This window comes from Rhincodon typus, chromosome 5 (assembly GCF_021869965.1).
Source record: "Rhincodon typus isolate 14 chromosome 5, sRhiTyp1.1, whole genome shotgun sequence".
Lineage (NCBI taxonomy): Eukaryota > Metazoa > Chordata > Chondrichthyes > Orectolobiformes > Rhincodontidae > Rhincodon > Rhincodon typus.
The window spans coordinates 67,488,876-67,506,122 of record NC_063336.1 but is presented as its reverse complement, the minus strand read 5'-3'; the positions used below and the strand labels follow the sequence as shown (position 1 = coordinate 67,506,122).

The window sequence follows — 17,247 nt, the reverse complement described above, 5'->3', positions numbered from 1 at the left end:
GGTGACCCTTCCTCAGAACTGTTCTGAGAAAGGGTCACCAGACCCGAAACGTTAACTCTGTTTTTTCCATTACAGATGCTGCCAGACCTGCTGAGCTTTTCCAGCAACTTCTGTTTTTGTTCCTGATTTACAGCATCCGCAGTTCTTTTGATTTTTATTTTGAGATTCAATTAGGTTCAGCAACCTCGTGGTTATGCTACTGAAGTTGTAACCTGGATTGTTGGACTAATGATTTGGAGACAAGCATTCAAATCCCACCATGGCTGCTGGAAATTTAAATTAAGTTAATTAAATAAATCTGGAATTTAAAAACAACTAATATCAGTACTGGTGTCATGAAACTACCAGACTGCCTTAAACATTCATCTGGTTCACTATTTCCTTAAGAGGAAATCTTCTGTCCTGTCAAATTATAAACTAGATCGGATTTCAAATCTACATCAATGTGATTGGCTCTCAATTCCCATCTGATATATCCAAGGCAGCAGTGGATTTGATACAGTGGATAATAACTGTTGGCTTTGCCAATGATATCCAAAATCTATGAATAAATTTTTTAAAATAATACTGAGGGAAACATTACTTTTGGCTGAATATGGTCTTGGCTGTCGGAGGCTAATCATCTCAACTTCAGAAGTTTCTCAGGAGAGTGTCCTAGACCTAAACACCATCAACTGCTTCATTAATGACTGTGATTGGCTAGCTTGGAGACACTTAAACAACTAATGAGTTTCTACACGTCAAGTACTCAGCTAAAATCAATACAAAAAAAAAACAGGATGCATTAATTTTAGATTTTAGTACAACACTCATGGGTAACTACCTCCAAATGCTCCCAAGAATATTTTGGCAGCTTTGAAATGTAAGCCAGAGTTGCTTAGGAACAGATGCAAGAAACCTGTGTTAATGCACGTTTTGTTATTTGAAGTTATACTGACTTCCTTCCGAGCAGAGCTGTTTAATTGCTTCAAGTACAGCTCAGGGAGTTCGAGTTGTGTTACTGCACACAAGGCTACAATTACGAACTGATGCTCTATCATTTAATTAACAAGTTGTTAAAAAAAAACGTTAGAGGCGAAAGCTCAGAAAATTTATGCAAGGACATGAAAAATTAAGACATTAATGAATTGTGATCTAAATTCTAACAAAGAAAACAATACAAAGAGGACACCAGATTTACAGACATCACAGTTTAACATAATTATAATTTTAGCATTGTTTTGATAATGTTTATCCAACTTTAAAATGCAATACTCCAGCTCCTCAGAATAAAAATTACATTCTTCATTGTACAATAATGTACAGAATTTATAAAATTGTGAATCCTCTCCATGTTCAGGGGGTACAGGAGAATCCAAGCCTTCACATCATTGCTTACAAGAGTTTCCTGTCTAAACTCTTTGCAACACTTGAGAAAGAGGATCAATACTATACTATAACACGACATGTGTAAGAGGATTTCAGAGGGTTTGCCCTAACTGTTATATTATCATGCATTTTTGTGCCTGATGGATTCCAGAACTCCCTTGTCAGTTGTTATCCTGAGAATGAGGTGGATTTTCTGTCCATTATAAACACGGAATTACAGAATGACCTGTTTCAGAGGTGTAACTAAGTTGCATTTATCTTTTTTGCCATACAAATCCTTGGTGACCTCAAAATTCAGATTGTATTTTAGAAAACTGGATAATGAAGACTCTGCCTCATTGTTTTTCTTCAGCTTGGTACAAATACACACCAAGTTCTTTACTCTTGGCTAAAACATAAGGAATAGCTAAGAGTCCATGTAACAGTTTGCTGATGCTGAAGATGAACAATCTCCAGTCTAATAAATATGAGCTTTAGCTCTCACCTTCATTAGCATTTATCCTTGTGTTTTTAATATATGCTGAAAATTTTGCAAATATGTCAATTCCAGCAGTATTCGATTCATGGTGCTTTGCTGCAAGCTTGGGGTACCTGAAAAAGGAACATACAAATCAATCTTTGACTATTTTTAATCAGCATTCTCACATTCAACAAACACCACATTCATGAAATTGTCATGTAGCTGTAGCATCCATAGAAACACCTAATGATCTATTTTTCTTTTCATGAGGATTTATGGTTGCAACTCTGTGGCAACAATCGAATATCACTGAAAAGTTCAGAATACCCTCACTTTTTCTAACATCACTAATGTACAACTTGTCCATAAGTAGGATGATTCACTTCACATTTTCAAATTAGATCAGAATTCATAAGATGTACATTTAAGTATTACTGCAACTTTTAAATCTTCACTGCTCTAAAATGACTAACATCAGTGAAGAAAATTAACCAGCGTCAACATCAACAGACCACTCCACCCCGATCCCTGTACTTTGTCTGATACAAAGCAAAGCTCCTACTACTGAATTCTATGGAATATCTCAGTGGAAAACCTAACACTGCACCAGCATGCGCTCCTTTCAACCTCTCATACTAGCTATTCTGGTATTTTTTGCTGAGGTTTGCATGTTTTGTGACCACTCATCATCACAAGCAGTAAGTAGTCCCGTGTTGCAGCTTCACCAGGTTGATTGCTCATTTATAAGTATGCCTGGTGTGGAAGGGCATGGATCAAAGCACAGCATGGGATACTAATTGTGACTGAGCCATCAAAGTCATTAAAATAATTTAGTAAAATTAAGTAATTTACTAAAGTTTAGAGAATTCTGAGGAAGATTCCGCATACAGAATTTAGATGCTTTAAAAGAAATAGGGAGGGTGGTAAAAGAGGCGGGGAAGTGGCATTGCTAGTCAGGGCTAGTACAGCAGCTACTGAAAGGCAGTTCGAGAATGATATGTCTACAGAGTCAGTTTGGGCAGAGGTCAGGAACAAGAAAGGAGCAGTCACTTTGTTGGGGTTTTTTTACAGACCCCCTAATATTTGCAGAGAAGTGGAGGAGCGGATTGGGAGGCAGATACTGGAAAGGTGCAGAAGTCACAGGGTTGTAGTCATGGGTGGCTTCAACTTTCCAAATATTGATTGGAAACTTTTTAGTTGTAATAGTTTAGATGGAGTGGATTTTGTCCAGTGCGTTCAGGAAGGATTCCTGATGCAGTATGAAGATAGACCAACATGAGTAGAGGCCACTTCGGATTTAGTGCTTGGCAATGAACCAGGCCAAGTGTTAGACCTGTTGGTAGGAGAGCATTTTGGCAATAGGCATGAAAAAGGATAGGTACATACAGCAGGGTAAGGTTTATAATTGGGGGAAGGGTAATTATAATTCTGTTACGCAAGAACTGGGTAACATAAAATGGGAACAGATGCTGTCAGGGCAGAGCACTATAGAAATGTGGAGATTGTTTGAGGAATGCCTACTGAGTGTGCTCGATACTTTTGTCCCTGGCAGGCAGGGAAGATACAGTTGAGTGAGGGAGCCTTGGTTCTCAAGAGAGGTTGAACGACTGGTTAAGAGGAAGAAGGATGCTTCTATGAGATTTAGGAAACAAGGATCAGAAAAGGCTCTAGAGGGATACAAGTTAGCCAGGAAGGAGCTGAAGAAAGGGCTTAGGAGAGCTATAAGAGGGCATGAGAAAACCTTGGCAGATAGGATCAAGGAAAACTCCAAGGCTTTTTACACGTACGTGAGGAATAAGAGAATGACCAGAGAAAGGGTAGGGCCAATCAAGGATTAAAAAGGGAATTTGTGCACAGAGCCTAAAGAGATAGGAGAGGTACTTAATGAACACTTTTCTTCAGTATTCACAACTGAGAGGGACCTAGTTGTAGAGGAGGGCAGTGTGAAACGGGCTGGTAGGCTAGAGGAGGTCGATGTTAGTAAGGAAGATGTACTAGGAATTTTGAGGAACTTGAAGATAGATAAGTGCCCCAGGCCTGATGGGATTTATCCAAGGATTCTATGGGAAGCGAGGGAAGAGATCGCAGGGCCTTTGGCAATAATCTTTTCGTCCTCACTGTCTATGGGTATAGTGCCGGAAGATTGGAGAGAGGCAAAAGTCATTCCCTTGTTCAAAAAAGGGAATAGGGATAAACCCGGAAATTACAGGCCAGTTAGTCTCACGTCAGTGGTGGGCAAATTATTGGAAAGGGCTCTGAGAGATAGGATTTATGATCACTTGGATAGGCACAGTTTGATTCGTAATAGTCAGCATGGATTTGTGAGGGGTAGATCATGCCTCATAAACCTTATTGAATTCTTTGAAGAGGTGACCAAACATGTGGATGAAGGTAGAGTAGTGGATGTGGTATGCATGGATTTAAGTAAGACATTTGATAAGGTTCCCCATGGTAGGCTCATGCAGAAGGTAAGGAGGCATGGGATAGGGGGAACTGTGGCAGATTGGATTCAGAATTGGTTGACCCTTAGGAGACAAAGGGTGGTAGTGGACGGAAAATATTCAACGTGGTGCACCACAAGAACCTGTTCTGGGTCCTCTACTATTTGTGATTTTTGTAAATGATTTGGATGTAGGAGTGGAAGGGTGGATTAGTAAGTTCACGGACGATACGAAGGTCGGTCGAGTTGTGGATAGTGCAGAGGGACATTGATAGGATGCAGATCTGGGCTGAGAAGTGGCAGATGGAGTTTAACCCTGAAAAGTGTGAGGTGATTCATCTTGGAAGGACAAACTTGAAAGCAGAATACAGGGTTAACGGAAAGATGCTTGGCAGTGTGGAGGAGCAGAGGGATCTTGGGGTTCATGTCCACAGTTCCCCGAAAGCTGCCACCCAGGTGGATAGAGTTGTTAAGAAGGCGTGTGGTGTGTTAGCTTTCATTAATAGAGGGAATGAGTTCAAGAGCCGTGAAGTTATGCTCCAGCTATACAAAAGCCTGGTTCGGCCACATCTGTAGTATTGTGTCCAGTTCTGGTTGCCTCATTACAGGAAAGATGTGGAAGCGTTGGAAAAGGTGCAGAGGAAATTTACCAGGATGTTGCCTGGAGTAGAGGGAAGGTCTTATGAGGAAAGATTGAGAGAGCTAGGACTTTCCTCTTTAGAACGACAAAGGATGAGAGGTGACTTGATAGAGGTGTACAAAACGATCAGAGGTATAGATACAGTGGACAGCCAGGGACGTTTTCCTCGGGTGGAGGTAGCTATTATGAGGGGCCATAGTTTTAAAGTGAGTGGAGGTAGATATAGTGGGGACGTCAGAGGTAGGTTCTTTACTCAGAGAGTGGTAGGGGCGTGGAATGCATTGCCGGAGAGGGTAGTGGAGTCGGCCTCATTAGGGGTATTTAAGCGGCTATTAGATAGGCGTATGGATGATAGTATAAGGTAGGGGTGGAGGTTAGATAGACATTAAGTTTAGGGTAAAAGTTCGGCACAACATCGTGGGCCGAAGGGCCTGTACTGTGCTGACTGTTCGATGTTCTATGTTCTAGGAATCATTCAACCCGAAACGTTAATCTGATTTGTCTCCACAGACACTGCCAGACCTGCTGAGCTTTACCAACAATTTCTGTTTTCGCTGTTGAAAATAATTTAGTACTTCCCTGGTGGGAGGCCAGAAACACAAAAGATATAAACTGACTCTAAATGGTTCACCTTTTGCAACAGACACTTAATAGCGATTTTGGAACAGATGAGAAAGCCTAGTGAAAAAGGGAAAACAAATGGACTCTGATAACTTGGTTTTGTTTCTCTCCCAGTGATTCACTGATCCACAAAGATGGTTAAGTTGTCAGAATTTCAATTTCTGCCAAGTACTGAATGGCACTAGAATAGGTTTGCATTTCCAGAATAGGAAAAGGGAAAATGAAGACAGTTCCTCATCCCTACTCAAATGATCCATATAATAAATGCACAAGTAGAAGTCAGGTGAGGAAAAGAAAATGTCAGGTGAAGAAAAACATTGAAAAATAGAAATCATTCAACAGGGGCATTGAGAAATATATTATCAAAAAATAAGATCAGTAAATTAATAAAATTGAACTCAGAAGTCTTATTCACTCTCAAAGTTCTTTAAAAGAAAGTATATTGGGTAGAATTTCCCAGAACTTAAGAGGAAACCCTAAAGAAACATCTTTTCATAGTTTTAGCATTCTCACCAATGTTGTGCTAAAGCTCTGGTGCAAGATTGGGGAAATTTTACATCTATATAACTATTTTAGTGATTACATATGGCCTTGGTTGAAGTTTTATGACGCTATCTCAACTATAAAACTTCACTCATGGTATAAAATATTTACTTGAAACTATTCTAATCCATTTTACAAATGACATGTTCTGTTCTATTTGTAATCAGTTAATCAAAAGAAAAACAGAGGGAAATGTTCTGTCTAATAAAATGTTATTCTTTTCATCGCCAATTTTCCACTAGCACAAGATGAAGAATGGGACACCTGTCTCAGGTTGTATATTGTTTTCTTTCAAATCTAGCTCTGTATTCACAAAAGGGGCATTCCAGACATTGTACTTGACTGCTGCAACATGTAGACACAATCTGTCGATGTCACAGAGACCTTAAAGTCTCTATTACATTATTCATGCATATATAATTGCACCATTATTCATAGAATCCTTGCAGTGTGGAAACAGGCAATTCAGCTCACTGAGTCCACCGACCCTCTGAAGAGCATCCCACTCAGATCCACTGCCCTACCCTATCCCTATAACCTCACGGTTAGCTTGGCCAATCCACCTCACCTGCACATCTTGTGACTGTGGGAGGAAATCGGAGTGCCTGCACGAAACCCACACAGGCACAGGGAGAATGTACAAATTCCACACAGACAAGGAATCAAACCCAGCCCCTGGCACTGTGAGGCAGCAGTGCTAACCACTGAGCCACCCTGGTGGTGGTAACAGTGGTAATCTCCAAAAATAAATTTGTAGAGTGTGTGTGTAAAGGAGAGGATGTAGAGATTACTTCTACATATTAATTAGACAATGTCTGTTTTCCCATTACTGTGTTCATATATTGCTTTGACAACATACCAGTCTTTTCCCTTTCAAATTGCTGCTGAGTGAAGAATCTTTCTTCAAGCAAGACCTTAGAAAAGCTATTTTTAATATAAACATATTACTATTTCCATATCCTGCAAATTAGATTAAAAATATTGTATAGATATAACCTTCTCAAATTATCCCAAGAAAATTCATGCTCAATGTACAAGGGAAATACAAGATTTGTTTATGAAGCATTTATTTAGACCTGCTGCACTCTTTTTTTTCTACTGGGGCAGTCAAGTAACTGCTGCTGCCCTTTCCTGTGTAACTACTAAAAATCCTGTTGATAATCAACCAACAAGAGACACATTCAATATACGTAACAGAGAGGGGTCAGCAGGCAGGCCTACCTCAGTTTAATTTTATAGTTAAAGGGCCTTTAACTATCATCAGGTGAGACTTTCTCCTAGAGTAGGGCAGTATTCCCACCTCAAACAGCTGGCTAGTTGGAGGCTAGCTGCTCTGCAGTCCTAGAAGCTGCAGCCATTGAAAGTACTGCAGGCATTTATCTGGGAGTGGGGCCTCTTGTGGTGCACTGGTAGTGTCCTGATCTCTGAGGCAGGAGGCCTATGTTCAAGTCCCACCTGCATACCTCTGAACAAGTTAAATAGAAAATATTTACTAGCCTGGGAGGAACAGCAACCAAGAATGTCCTGAAACCTAGGCAACTCTGGGATTTTCCCAAGGCCATCAGGCAAGTTCCAATGACAGAGGTAGCAGAGGCATGCTGGTTGGGGACAGGGGGAAGAGGAAGGAAGGTCATGAGAAGGCTGGTCTGTAAAATCCAGTCCATAGTGTTGATTGTTATCTCATCTAATAGAGGAAATGGCACTAATAGGAGCCTGGTCATTAGAAATTTTAATACTCTATTAATACTAAACAACCACTTGTATTTGAAGCAACTTTGCAATATTATCAGATTTGAATATTGTTGAGAAAAACATTTTTCAATACCCTAATGAATGTAACATGAACAAAGAAAACCAATAAAAATTTCAACAACCAATGCCTTTTCAATGGAATAAGTCACAGCCATTTTCTGGTTTATTGCTCAGGGCAGTGCCGTGGCCAATCAGAATAAGTCAGAAATAACACGACACCAGGTTATAATCCAACAGGCTTATTTGAAATCAGAAGCTTTCAGAGCACTGCTCCACATCCACATCATGGAGTAAGGGCAAAGCGGAGAGGTTTAAATATAAACAAAGTTTGGCAATTAGCTGTCAATCATCTAATTAGTGTCTTCTCCATTGTAATATCTCTACTAATCAGAGGCTACTTGCCAACCAATCAGCATACTTTTCTTATACAGTATAAAATCCATTATTCTACTTTATATTGCCATTTGTCCTAATGAGTGCAAGGCCAGAACCTCCAATAAATTGTCTATTTACCACATTACTCAGGTTCCCTACTAGCAAATGACTCTGGAAAACCAGATTTCGCTGATGTTTTCAACCTCTCTGCAATTTTATGGTGTGAGGATTTAGATTTAGCCTGGTTTACTTGTCCTGTCCCAATGGAGGACTTTAAGTGTCCTTAAGGTGTGGACCTGTGAATACCTCCTCCTCTCTCCAGCAACTGCACAATAACTTCCATTTGCTATGACTTGTAGTCCCAGTTTTGTCCATTGCAGCATCAGGCACTGCTGAGACTTGACAGCAATCAATCGGATTGGCCCACAACTCTCAAATTCAGGACTGGCTCCTGAGTGAAGGGCGCAAGTCCTATCCCCAGGCAACAAATGCCTGTGGTCAGCCAGTATTGATAGTGAGGTATTACTGACTGACTGCTTGGGTGGCAGAAAGGGAAATCCCACCATCCTAAAAACCCTAGCCAATGTTTCAGATTAGTGACCTTTCATCAGACCTGAAATGTTAGTTGTTTCTCTTTCAGTCACTGCTTGACTTGTTAATTATTGACCACATGATCTATTTTAAATTTATTTTTCCAGCATTCACAGAATTTTGCTTTTACATTTATTCCTTTGATGTTAGGACTTCTGCAATATACTAAGCAGCAGATTTTAAAATAGCAGCTAACTTTAATCATCCATTCAGTCCTGTCTTCCAACCTATTACTTATTCCCTGTTGTTCTTTTACACTTGTTTCACTCCCCCTTTCACTTGTTTAAAAATTACATTTTACATTTAAGAATTTTACCAAATCTGAAAGTTAAGATTATTGCAGTGTGGAAATGTAGTTATAAATTTAGGGTAAATGAGGGGGATCTATTCTGGGTCCTGCCTGACATTTAACCAATCTACTGGAGTTCTTTGAAGAATTAATATATGCAGTGGATAAAGGAGAACAATAAATATACTGTACTTATTTTATGCTTTTGATAAGGGGCCTCATCAAAGGCTATTGAGGAAAATAGGAGCTTATTCATGTAGGTAACACATTGACTAGCTAATAGAAAGCAAATATTGGTGTGCCATAGGGATCAGTGCTGGTGCCTCAACTTTTTACAAATTTTATAAATGGTTTGGACGAAGGAACCAAAGCTATGGTTGATAACTTTACATCATCAGCAAATTTAGGTAGGAAAGTAAACTGTGAAGCGGACATGAAGAAGATACAAAGAGAGAAATAGGTAACTTCAGTAACTCAGCAAAGATCTGACAAACAAAGTATAATGTAGGAAAATGTAAAATTCTCTATTTTGCCCCAAAGAATAAAATAGAAGTGTATTATCTCAATGCTGAGAGACTGTCAAGCGCTGAAATACAGAGGATTTTCAGAACCAGGGTTCACTGTATAAAAATTAAAGGTGTCCCGTTATGTACTTACATTGGTGGGCACAGCATTTCCTCCAAGAATTCTTCAATTTTGTTGACATCTGTCTTGACATCTCCGTTAAAGGTCAGGAATGGAGGGTGAGTACCAGGAGCTAAATTATGCAGGTCAGCTGGTTTTCTATAAATAAGAAATAAAACTTATCAATAATTGCAACAATAATTGCAAATATACTGCAGAACTCTCAGCTCTGAATTGTTTAGTTCTCTGAAGTGAACTGGGCTAAGGCTGACAGAATATTATTTTGGTTCTATCAGAAACTGCTGAGATTTGAAACAGTTAACCAATTTACAAAAAATAACAAATTTGAGACAATTATTGGAAAATGAAATGGAATAAATAATATCGGAAATTAGAACTGTTGATCATCTGCCTCAAATCCACTTTCTTGCCTGCTTCCTGTATTCTTTGATGATTCCTTGAGACACAAAAAATCTCGGTCATAAATAATACAATGATGGAGCATCCACAACTTTGACTGGAAAAATCTTTCCTAATCTCAGTCTTAAATGATCAACCCCTTTAAACTGAGGTTGTGCTCCCATGGTCTGTGGTCCCCAGCCAGGAGAAACAATTTCTGTCTAAGTATATCCAAACCTCACTGAATATCAACATTTACAATTCTTTTATATAGGTTGAATAACTTCACACTTCTCCACATTTTCCAACTGCCACCTTAGTGATCATTCAGTTATCTTGTCTCTCTCTTCGCAACCTTCTCACAGTTTGCCTTTTCATATAGCTTTCAATAACAAACTTGAATACATTTTTTAAAAAAGCCCAAACTGCCAGAAATAGCAGTAACATTTGGTTACAACAAACGTGGATTCATTACATGTAGATTCTGGTTCCTGAAAGTCTAGATTCCAGAGTGTGAAAGAGGTTACTATAGATATAGTCAAATCATTAGTGATCATCTTCCAAAAATTCAATATTACTAACAAAATTGATAAAGCATAGTTGATGACTATTGTATACTTAAGATTGTCAGAAGGGATGGGAGATAATGTACTGTTATGGATTAATGATTGGCTAATAGACAGAAAACAGTTGGAATAAATGGGTTATTCTTGCCCTGGCAGGCTGTGATTACTGGGTACGACAAAGACGAGTATTTAGGACCCAGCTGTTCAGAATTTATTTTAATGATTTGGAGTTGGGGACTAAATTTGCATATTTTCAGATTTGTGGGTGATACAGAGTAAAGAGGGAATGTGTTACGAGAAAGATGTAAAGTGTGTCAGGATGGTTTGGACAGGCCTTATGAATGGATGAGAACATGACAGGTTAAATATGGCTAAGTGTGAGGTTATCTAATCTGTTGGGATAAACAGAAGTGTAGAGTACTTCTTAAATGGTGAGAGGTTAGAAAATGTAGATGCACAAATGGACCTAGGTGTCCTTGTTCATGAGTAATTGAAGGCTGACGTAGGTGCAGCAAGTTATTAAGGCAGCTACTGGAACATTATCCTTTATTGCAAGAGGACTTGAGTACAGGAGTAATGAAGTCTTGCTTCAATTGTAAAAGGAGCTTGGTTAGAACATATCTGGCATTTTGGACTCCTTGCCTCAGGAAAGATATTAAGCCAGAGGGAATGCAATAAACATTCATCAGATTTGTTCCCAAAATAACAGGACTTTCCTATGAGCACTGGGTCTGTGCTCTCTGGAGTCTCAAAAGGAGGAGAGGTGATTTCATTGAAATCTGCAAAATATTTAAAGAGATAGGGTAGATGCAGGTAGGGTGTTTCCACTGGTTGTGGGACAGGGTCTGGAACCAATGGGCACAATTTAACATGAAGGGGCATGCCACTTTAGGTCTGAGATGAGGAAAATTTTTTTACAACTTAGAGGGTTGAGAATCTTTGGAATTCTCCACCATTAGGGTGTGGACGGTCAGTCTTTGAGTACGTGTAAGGTTGAGGTTGATATATTTCTGATTACCAGTAGCGTAAAAGGGACGGACTGAGTGAAAGGTATTGAAGTACTTGATAAACAATCATCATACTGAATGATGCAGAAGAAGGCTCAAAGGGCCGAATGGCCTACTCCTGTTCCTATACACCTATTACTGTTGATTTCTTCACCGAACACATTAACAGATTATAAATAACTGAGACCTAACACTGATCCCTGTGGTATTTTACTATGAATAGGCGGCAACGTGCAAATGCCCAGCTTATCTCTGCCCCTATTTTCTGTCCATTAACAAGTCCACTATTCACACTGATATAATTTCCCCAACTCCATGAGCCCTTCCTTTGTGTATTAAACTTTTCTGTGGCAACTTATCAGATGCCTTTTGGAAACCATGTATACTATATCTTCTGATTTCTCTTTATCTACCATAGTAACTACATCCTCAAAAAATTGAATAAATTTGACAATTTCCCTTTCATACTACAATAATAACTCTATCAGATCAAATTAATATATCCTAAGCTGATTGTTAAAATTTCCTGAATAATAGATTTCAGAATTTTCCTGATGATTCATGTTTGGTTAACTGGCCTGTAGGTCTGTTTACTCTTTCCTTTCTCGAATAGCTGTACTACATTTTGATAGCTTTCAGTCTACTGGGAGCACTCTCCAACCTACAAAACTTTGGAAAACCAGAATTCTCCCTGGAGCAACTTCAATTAGAACCAGAGGATGAAGGTCATCAGTTCCAGATATCTGTCTTCTTTTAGTCACTTCAGCTTCTCCAACACATTTTCTCTGCTGATATTAATTTTAGGTTTGTCACTGTTATTAGCCCCGTGGGTTACCTCTGATTTTTAGTCTTGTGGTCAGCCTAATTTTCAGAAGTCTAGACAAAACATTTGGCATGTTTAACGAACTTAATACAAAAAAGGGTTCATTTTAAAACCCTTAAGAAAATAGAGAGTTAATTTTAATTCTAATTGTAAAGAATCATTCAACTTACTTGAGGAATTGATACTGTAGCCTCCCGATTTTTTAATTCCTCTGTGCAGCTCTGGATAGATCAAATCATCTTGTTGCTGAACTCTACACAATTATCATTAATGCCCATGACCATCTGACAGAAGCTGAGGTGTTAGCAGCAAGAGTCCACTTCTCTTTGAGCTTGAATGCCTCATCATTTTGCAGAATCCCAAACAGCTATCCAGCACAGAACTGATGTGGAGGTGCCAGTGTTGTACTGGGGTGGACAAGGTCAGAAATCACATGACATCGGGTTATAGTCCAACAGGTTTGTTTGAAAACACAAGCTTTTGGAGTCTCACTCCTTCTTCAGGTGTTAATGAGAGAGATAGTATCAAATATAGAATTTATAAGTAAAAGATCAAAGGTGCACACCACTGATGAGGATGTACTAAACAAATCTAAGAAGCTGTTAAATTTTTAATCAGTTAGAAGTTTTAATTGAGTAATATGTATATGTAAACCCCTGAATTCCTTTCAAGTCATGGTCCTGAGAGAACTAAAGGTTTTATCAGTGTAACGAAGTGGTGACATTTTAGGTCAGACAATGCATGTTAGGACCACAACTTCCCTCCCTCAGTGGTCGAAAATGCCTTCGTTCGCATTGCTTGTGTTTCCCGCACTTCAGCCCTCACACCTCCTCCCTGCAATAAGAACAAAGACAGAATTCCCCTTGTCCTCACGTATCACCCCATTAACCTCCGGGTTCAACGCATCATTCTCCGCCACCTGCAATCTGACCCCACTACCAAGGATATATTTTCCTCCCCACCCTTATCTGCCTTCCGGAGGGACCGCTCTCTCCACAACTCCCCTGTCCGCGCCACACTCCCCACTAGCGCCACCACCCCTGGAACCTTTCCCTGCAACTGCAGGAAGTGCTACACCTGCCCCTACACCTCTCCCTTCACCTCTATCCCAGGCCCCAAGAAAACCTTCCGCATTAAACAGATGTTCACCTGCACATCTGCTAATGTGGTCTATTGTATCCGCTGTTCCCGATGTGGCCTCCTCTACATCGGGCAAACCAAGTGGAGGCTTGGAGACCGCTTTGTGGAGCACCTACGCTTGGTGGCGACAAACGACAACACCTCAGTCAGGAACCACTTCAACTCCCCCTTCCACTCCCTGGGCGACATGTCCATCCTGGGCCTCCTCCAGTGTCACAATGACGCCACCTGGAAACTGGAGGAGCAGCACCTCATATTCTGCCTTGGAAGCCTACAACCCAATGGTCTCAATGTGGACTTTACTAGCTTCAAAATCTCCCCACCCACGGCCTCATCCCAAGACCAACCCTCCCTCTCATCCCCGCCTCCTTGACCTGTCCATCTTCTCTCCCACCTATCCGCTCCTCCCACCTCACTGACCAATCCCCACCACTACCTACCTGCTATCACCATCCCACCTACCTTTCCCAGCCCAACCCCCACCTCTCTATTTATTTCAGAGCCCGCTTCCCCTCCCCCATTTCTGAAGAAGGGTCCCGACCCAAAACATCAGCTTTCCTGCTCTGCTGATGCTGCCTGGCCTGCTGTGTTCAGCCAGCTCCACACTATGTTACATTAGAGGTGTGACCTTGTTTAGAATCTGTGTGTGTTTTGGTTTGGAGTCAGACTGATTTTATTTCTAAAGTAGGAATTTATAAAACACCACATTGACTGACTGTCTATAAATTGTGAGCTTTTTGAACAGTATTAAATATATCTGAAAATACAAATTCACCACTTCGATTCATATGTGTGATCGCACGTGTGTGTGAGAGAGAGAGAGAATGTGAGTGTGACAGTGTGAGAGTGAGTGTGAGAGTGTCTGTATCTGGGTGAGAGGGAGAGAATCTGACTCCAAACTAAAACACAACCAGATTCGAAACAAGGCCTCACACCTTACATGCATTGTCTGACCTGAAATGTCACCTCTTCCTTGTACTGATACAACCTTAGTTCTCTCAGGACAGTGACTTGAAAGGAATTCAGGGATTTACATATACATATTAATCAATTAAAATCTTCTAACTGATTAAAGATTTAACAGCATCTTAGGTTTGTTTAATACATCCTCATCAATGGTGTGCACCTTTGATCTTTGACTTATAAATTCTGTGTCTAATACTACCTTCCTCACGAACACCTGGAGAAGGAGTGAGACTCCAAAAGCTTGTGATTTCAAATAAACCTGTTGGATTATAACCTGGTATCATGTGATTTCTGACCAGCACAGAACTGATGAGTTCAGTCAACTGACTCAAGACAGTCTGAGTGACAAACAGCCCAGAAATTCAAACAGATGACTTTCTGATTAGCTACTGGTTTCAAATCACTATTCCTTTGTAGGAGGATTTTGAACGATGACACTAATTATTTTAGTAATAATACTGAATTTCATGATATTTTAAATCCAATTAAGTAAATAGAAGTTCAAGAAGTTCAAGGGTGGCATGGTGGCTCAGAGGTTAGCGCCAGGAACCTGAGTTTGACTCCGCCAATATCTGTGTGGAGTTTGCATGTTCACCCCTCATCTGCATAGGTTTCCTCCAGGTGGTCAAGTTTCCTCCCACAAACCAAAGAGGTGCAGTTTAGGTGGATTGGCCATGCTAAATTGCCCATAGTGTCAAGGAATATTCAGTTTAGGTGAATTAGCCATGTGAAATGTAGGATGACAGGGACAGGGTTGAGGGGGATGTTCTTCAGAGGGTCGGTGTGGACTCGATGGACTCAATGACCTGCTTCCACACTGTAGGGATTCTTTGCTTCTAAGTTGACAAAACACCCTCACCCTCACCGTTTGGTAATTGAGTTTGGTGGATCCTGCTGATATAAAGAAAGCGAAGATTCTTCTGGTCCAAATACATTACTATCAGTGAAAATTAATGTCTATAGAGTATCATTAGTAGTATCAATGAATATGCATAGACAAATATTTCCTTTTCTTGTCTAGTGGCCTGACTTCATATTTGAGTGACATTTTTAACGGCCTGACAAATACACAGGTGGTTAAGAAATAATGCTATTTGGGTCCAACATCAACTTAATTTGAATGGTATCTTTTTATACAAAAACAATATGGCATGTCATAGATGTATAACCAAAAGACAATCTAATGATTCATGGGAATGACATGACTGCACCCTATTCTAGACAAAAAGATTCAAATGAGATACAGAATCATACAGACTGAATAACACTCTTGTGTTTAATCACCGGAATGGAGTGGCTTTCCTCTAATGTTTGCAACATTTTATCGAGTCAGCCTTAAAAACGGCCTCAGCACCCCTTTCCCACAAATGAAAAAAAACTCAACTCGGGTGTCTGCACCTCAACCACATGAAAAATAAAGTATTTGAAAGCCATAATAAAAAGTCAGTCAACACCACCACCGGATGAGTGTTTGGACTAACTGCAATCTATGAGAGCTTAAGACAGGCGCACAAATGCTTAACTGAAACGAGATTTCCAGGACAATTTTAAACAAGGAAAGGGAAGTAGTAGTCAAAAATTCCAAAATGCAGGACTCAGGCAGCTGATAGCCCTGTCACTAACAGCAAGGTCAAAGTGGTAGTGAAGCTGGAGGGATGGGGTAACAGACTGCAAAAGTGAATGCCAAATACAAGAGAGAATGAGATATGAAGAAACAACCCAAGAGCTAAAGAAGATACCTTTACAAAAGCAAAATCCTTGAATAATCTCTTTATAAATGTTTATAGTCCCTTTTAAATGCATGTGATTTGTTAAGTGGCATGTGTTCTGCATAAGAATTTACTTCAAATGAACTTTAGTCCCTTACCTCTTTAAGTCAACTGTTGTGACATTGAACACAACACCTTTCAGCCACAAAATCATGAAGAGACGCTGAGAAAAGGGGCAATTTCCGATTCTCTCTCCATCAATGCCAGCCTGCAGGAGAATCAAACAGCAATTGATACATTGTCTGCAAAGAGGAAAAGTTCAATTTCCACATTATTTTCAACTTAGTCACATTTGAGAGTGCAGGCTCTTTTTGTAATTACAACTACACTATGTGGATGCCCGGTTTTGGTAGATTGAGAAGTATGAGGAAAAGATTAGGTAAGATCCAAGTTTTAAGATAAGTGCACTCCAGCCATTTCTAAACCATTTTCTTTCTTCTAGAAAAAGCATTTTTCCATTAGCATTTATGCTTTCCCTGTGTCTTTCCAATGAGAAATTGAAACCGATTAGTAATAAAGCCCTTTTTCTTCTAAAAGATACTGTGACATTACTCAAAGAAGGGCAGGGAAGTTCTTCCTGGTATCCTGGCCAAAACATATCTCTCGACGAGCTTTAATAAAACATGTTACCTGGTCATTAATGTATTGCTATTTGTGGGTTCTTCCTGAGTGAAACTGGTTGTTGCACCTCCTACTTACAACAGTAACCATACAACAAAAAGTACTTAATTGACTACAGAGATGTCTTGAGTTTGTGGAAGGCGCTATATGAATACAAGTTTTTTTTAAATTAAAAGTAGTAGCTATTAATGCTGATGACATCACTAGTCATCAGGTCAAATGACATTATGTACAAGTACTTGCTCCAAAGTCT

At 39.8% G+C, this 17,247-nt stretch overlaps 1 protein-coding gene across 2 annotated transcripts in view; it reads right to left on the bottom strand.

Moving 5' to 3' along the window:
* Window positions 1-17,247, bottom strand: part of LOC109937923 (chloride intracellular channel protein 5-like) — a 363,088-nt gene that overhangs the window by 27,445 nt on the left and 318,396 nt on the right. For both annotated transcript variants that reach the window (XM_048596548.1, XM_048596546.1), the window contains 3 exons: window positions 16,472-16,581; window positions 9,737-9,862; window positions 1,853-1,959 (listed from right to left, as the gene is read on the bottom strand). In XM_048596548.1, the coding sequence (XP_048452505.1) occupies window positions 1,853-1,959; window positions 9,737-9,862; window positions 16,472-16,581 (343 nt within the window). The remainder of the gene's footprint in view (window positions 1-1,852; window positions 1,960-9,736; window positions 9,863-16,471; window positions 16,582-17,247) is intronic.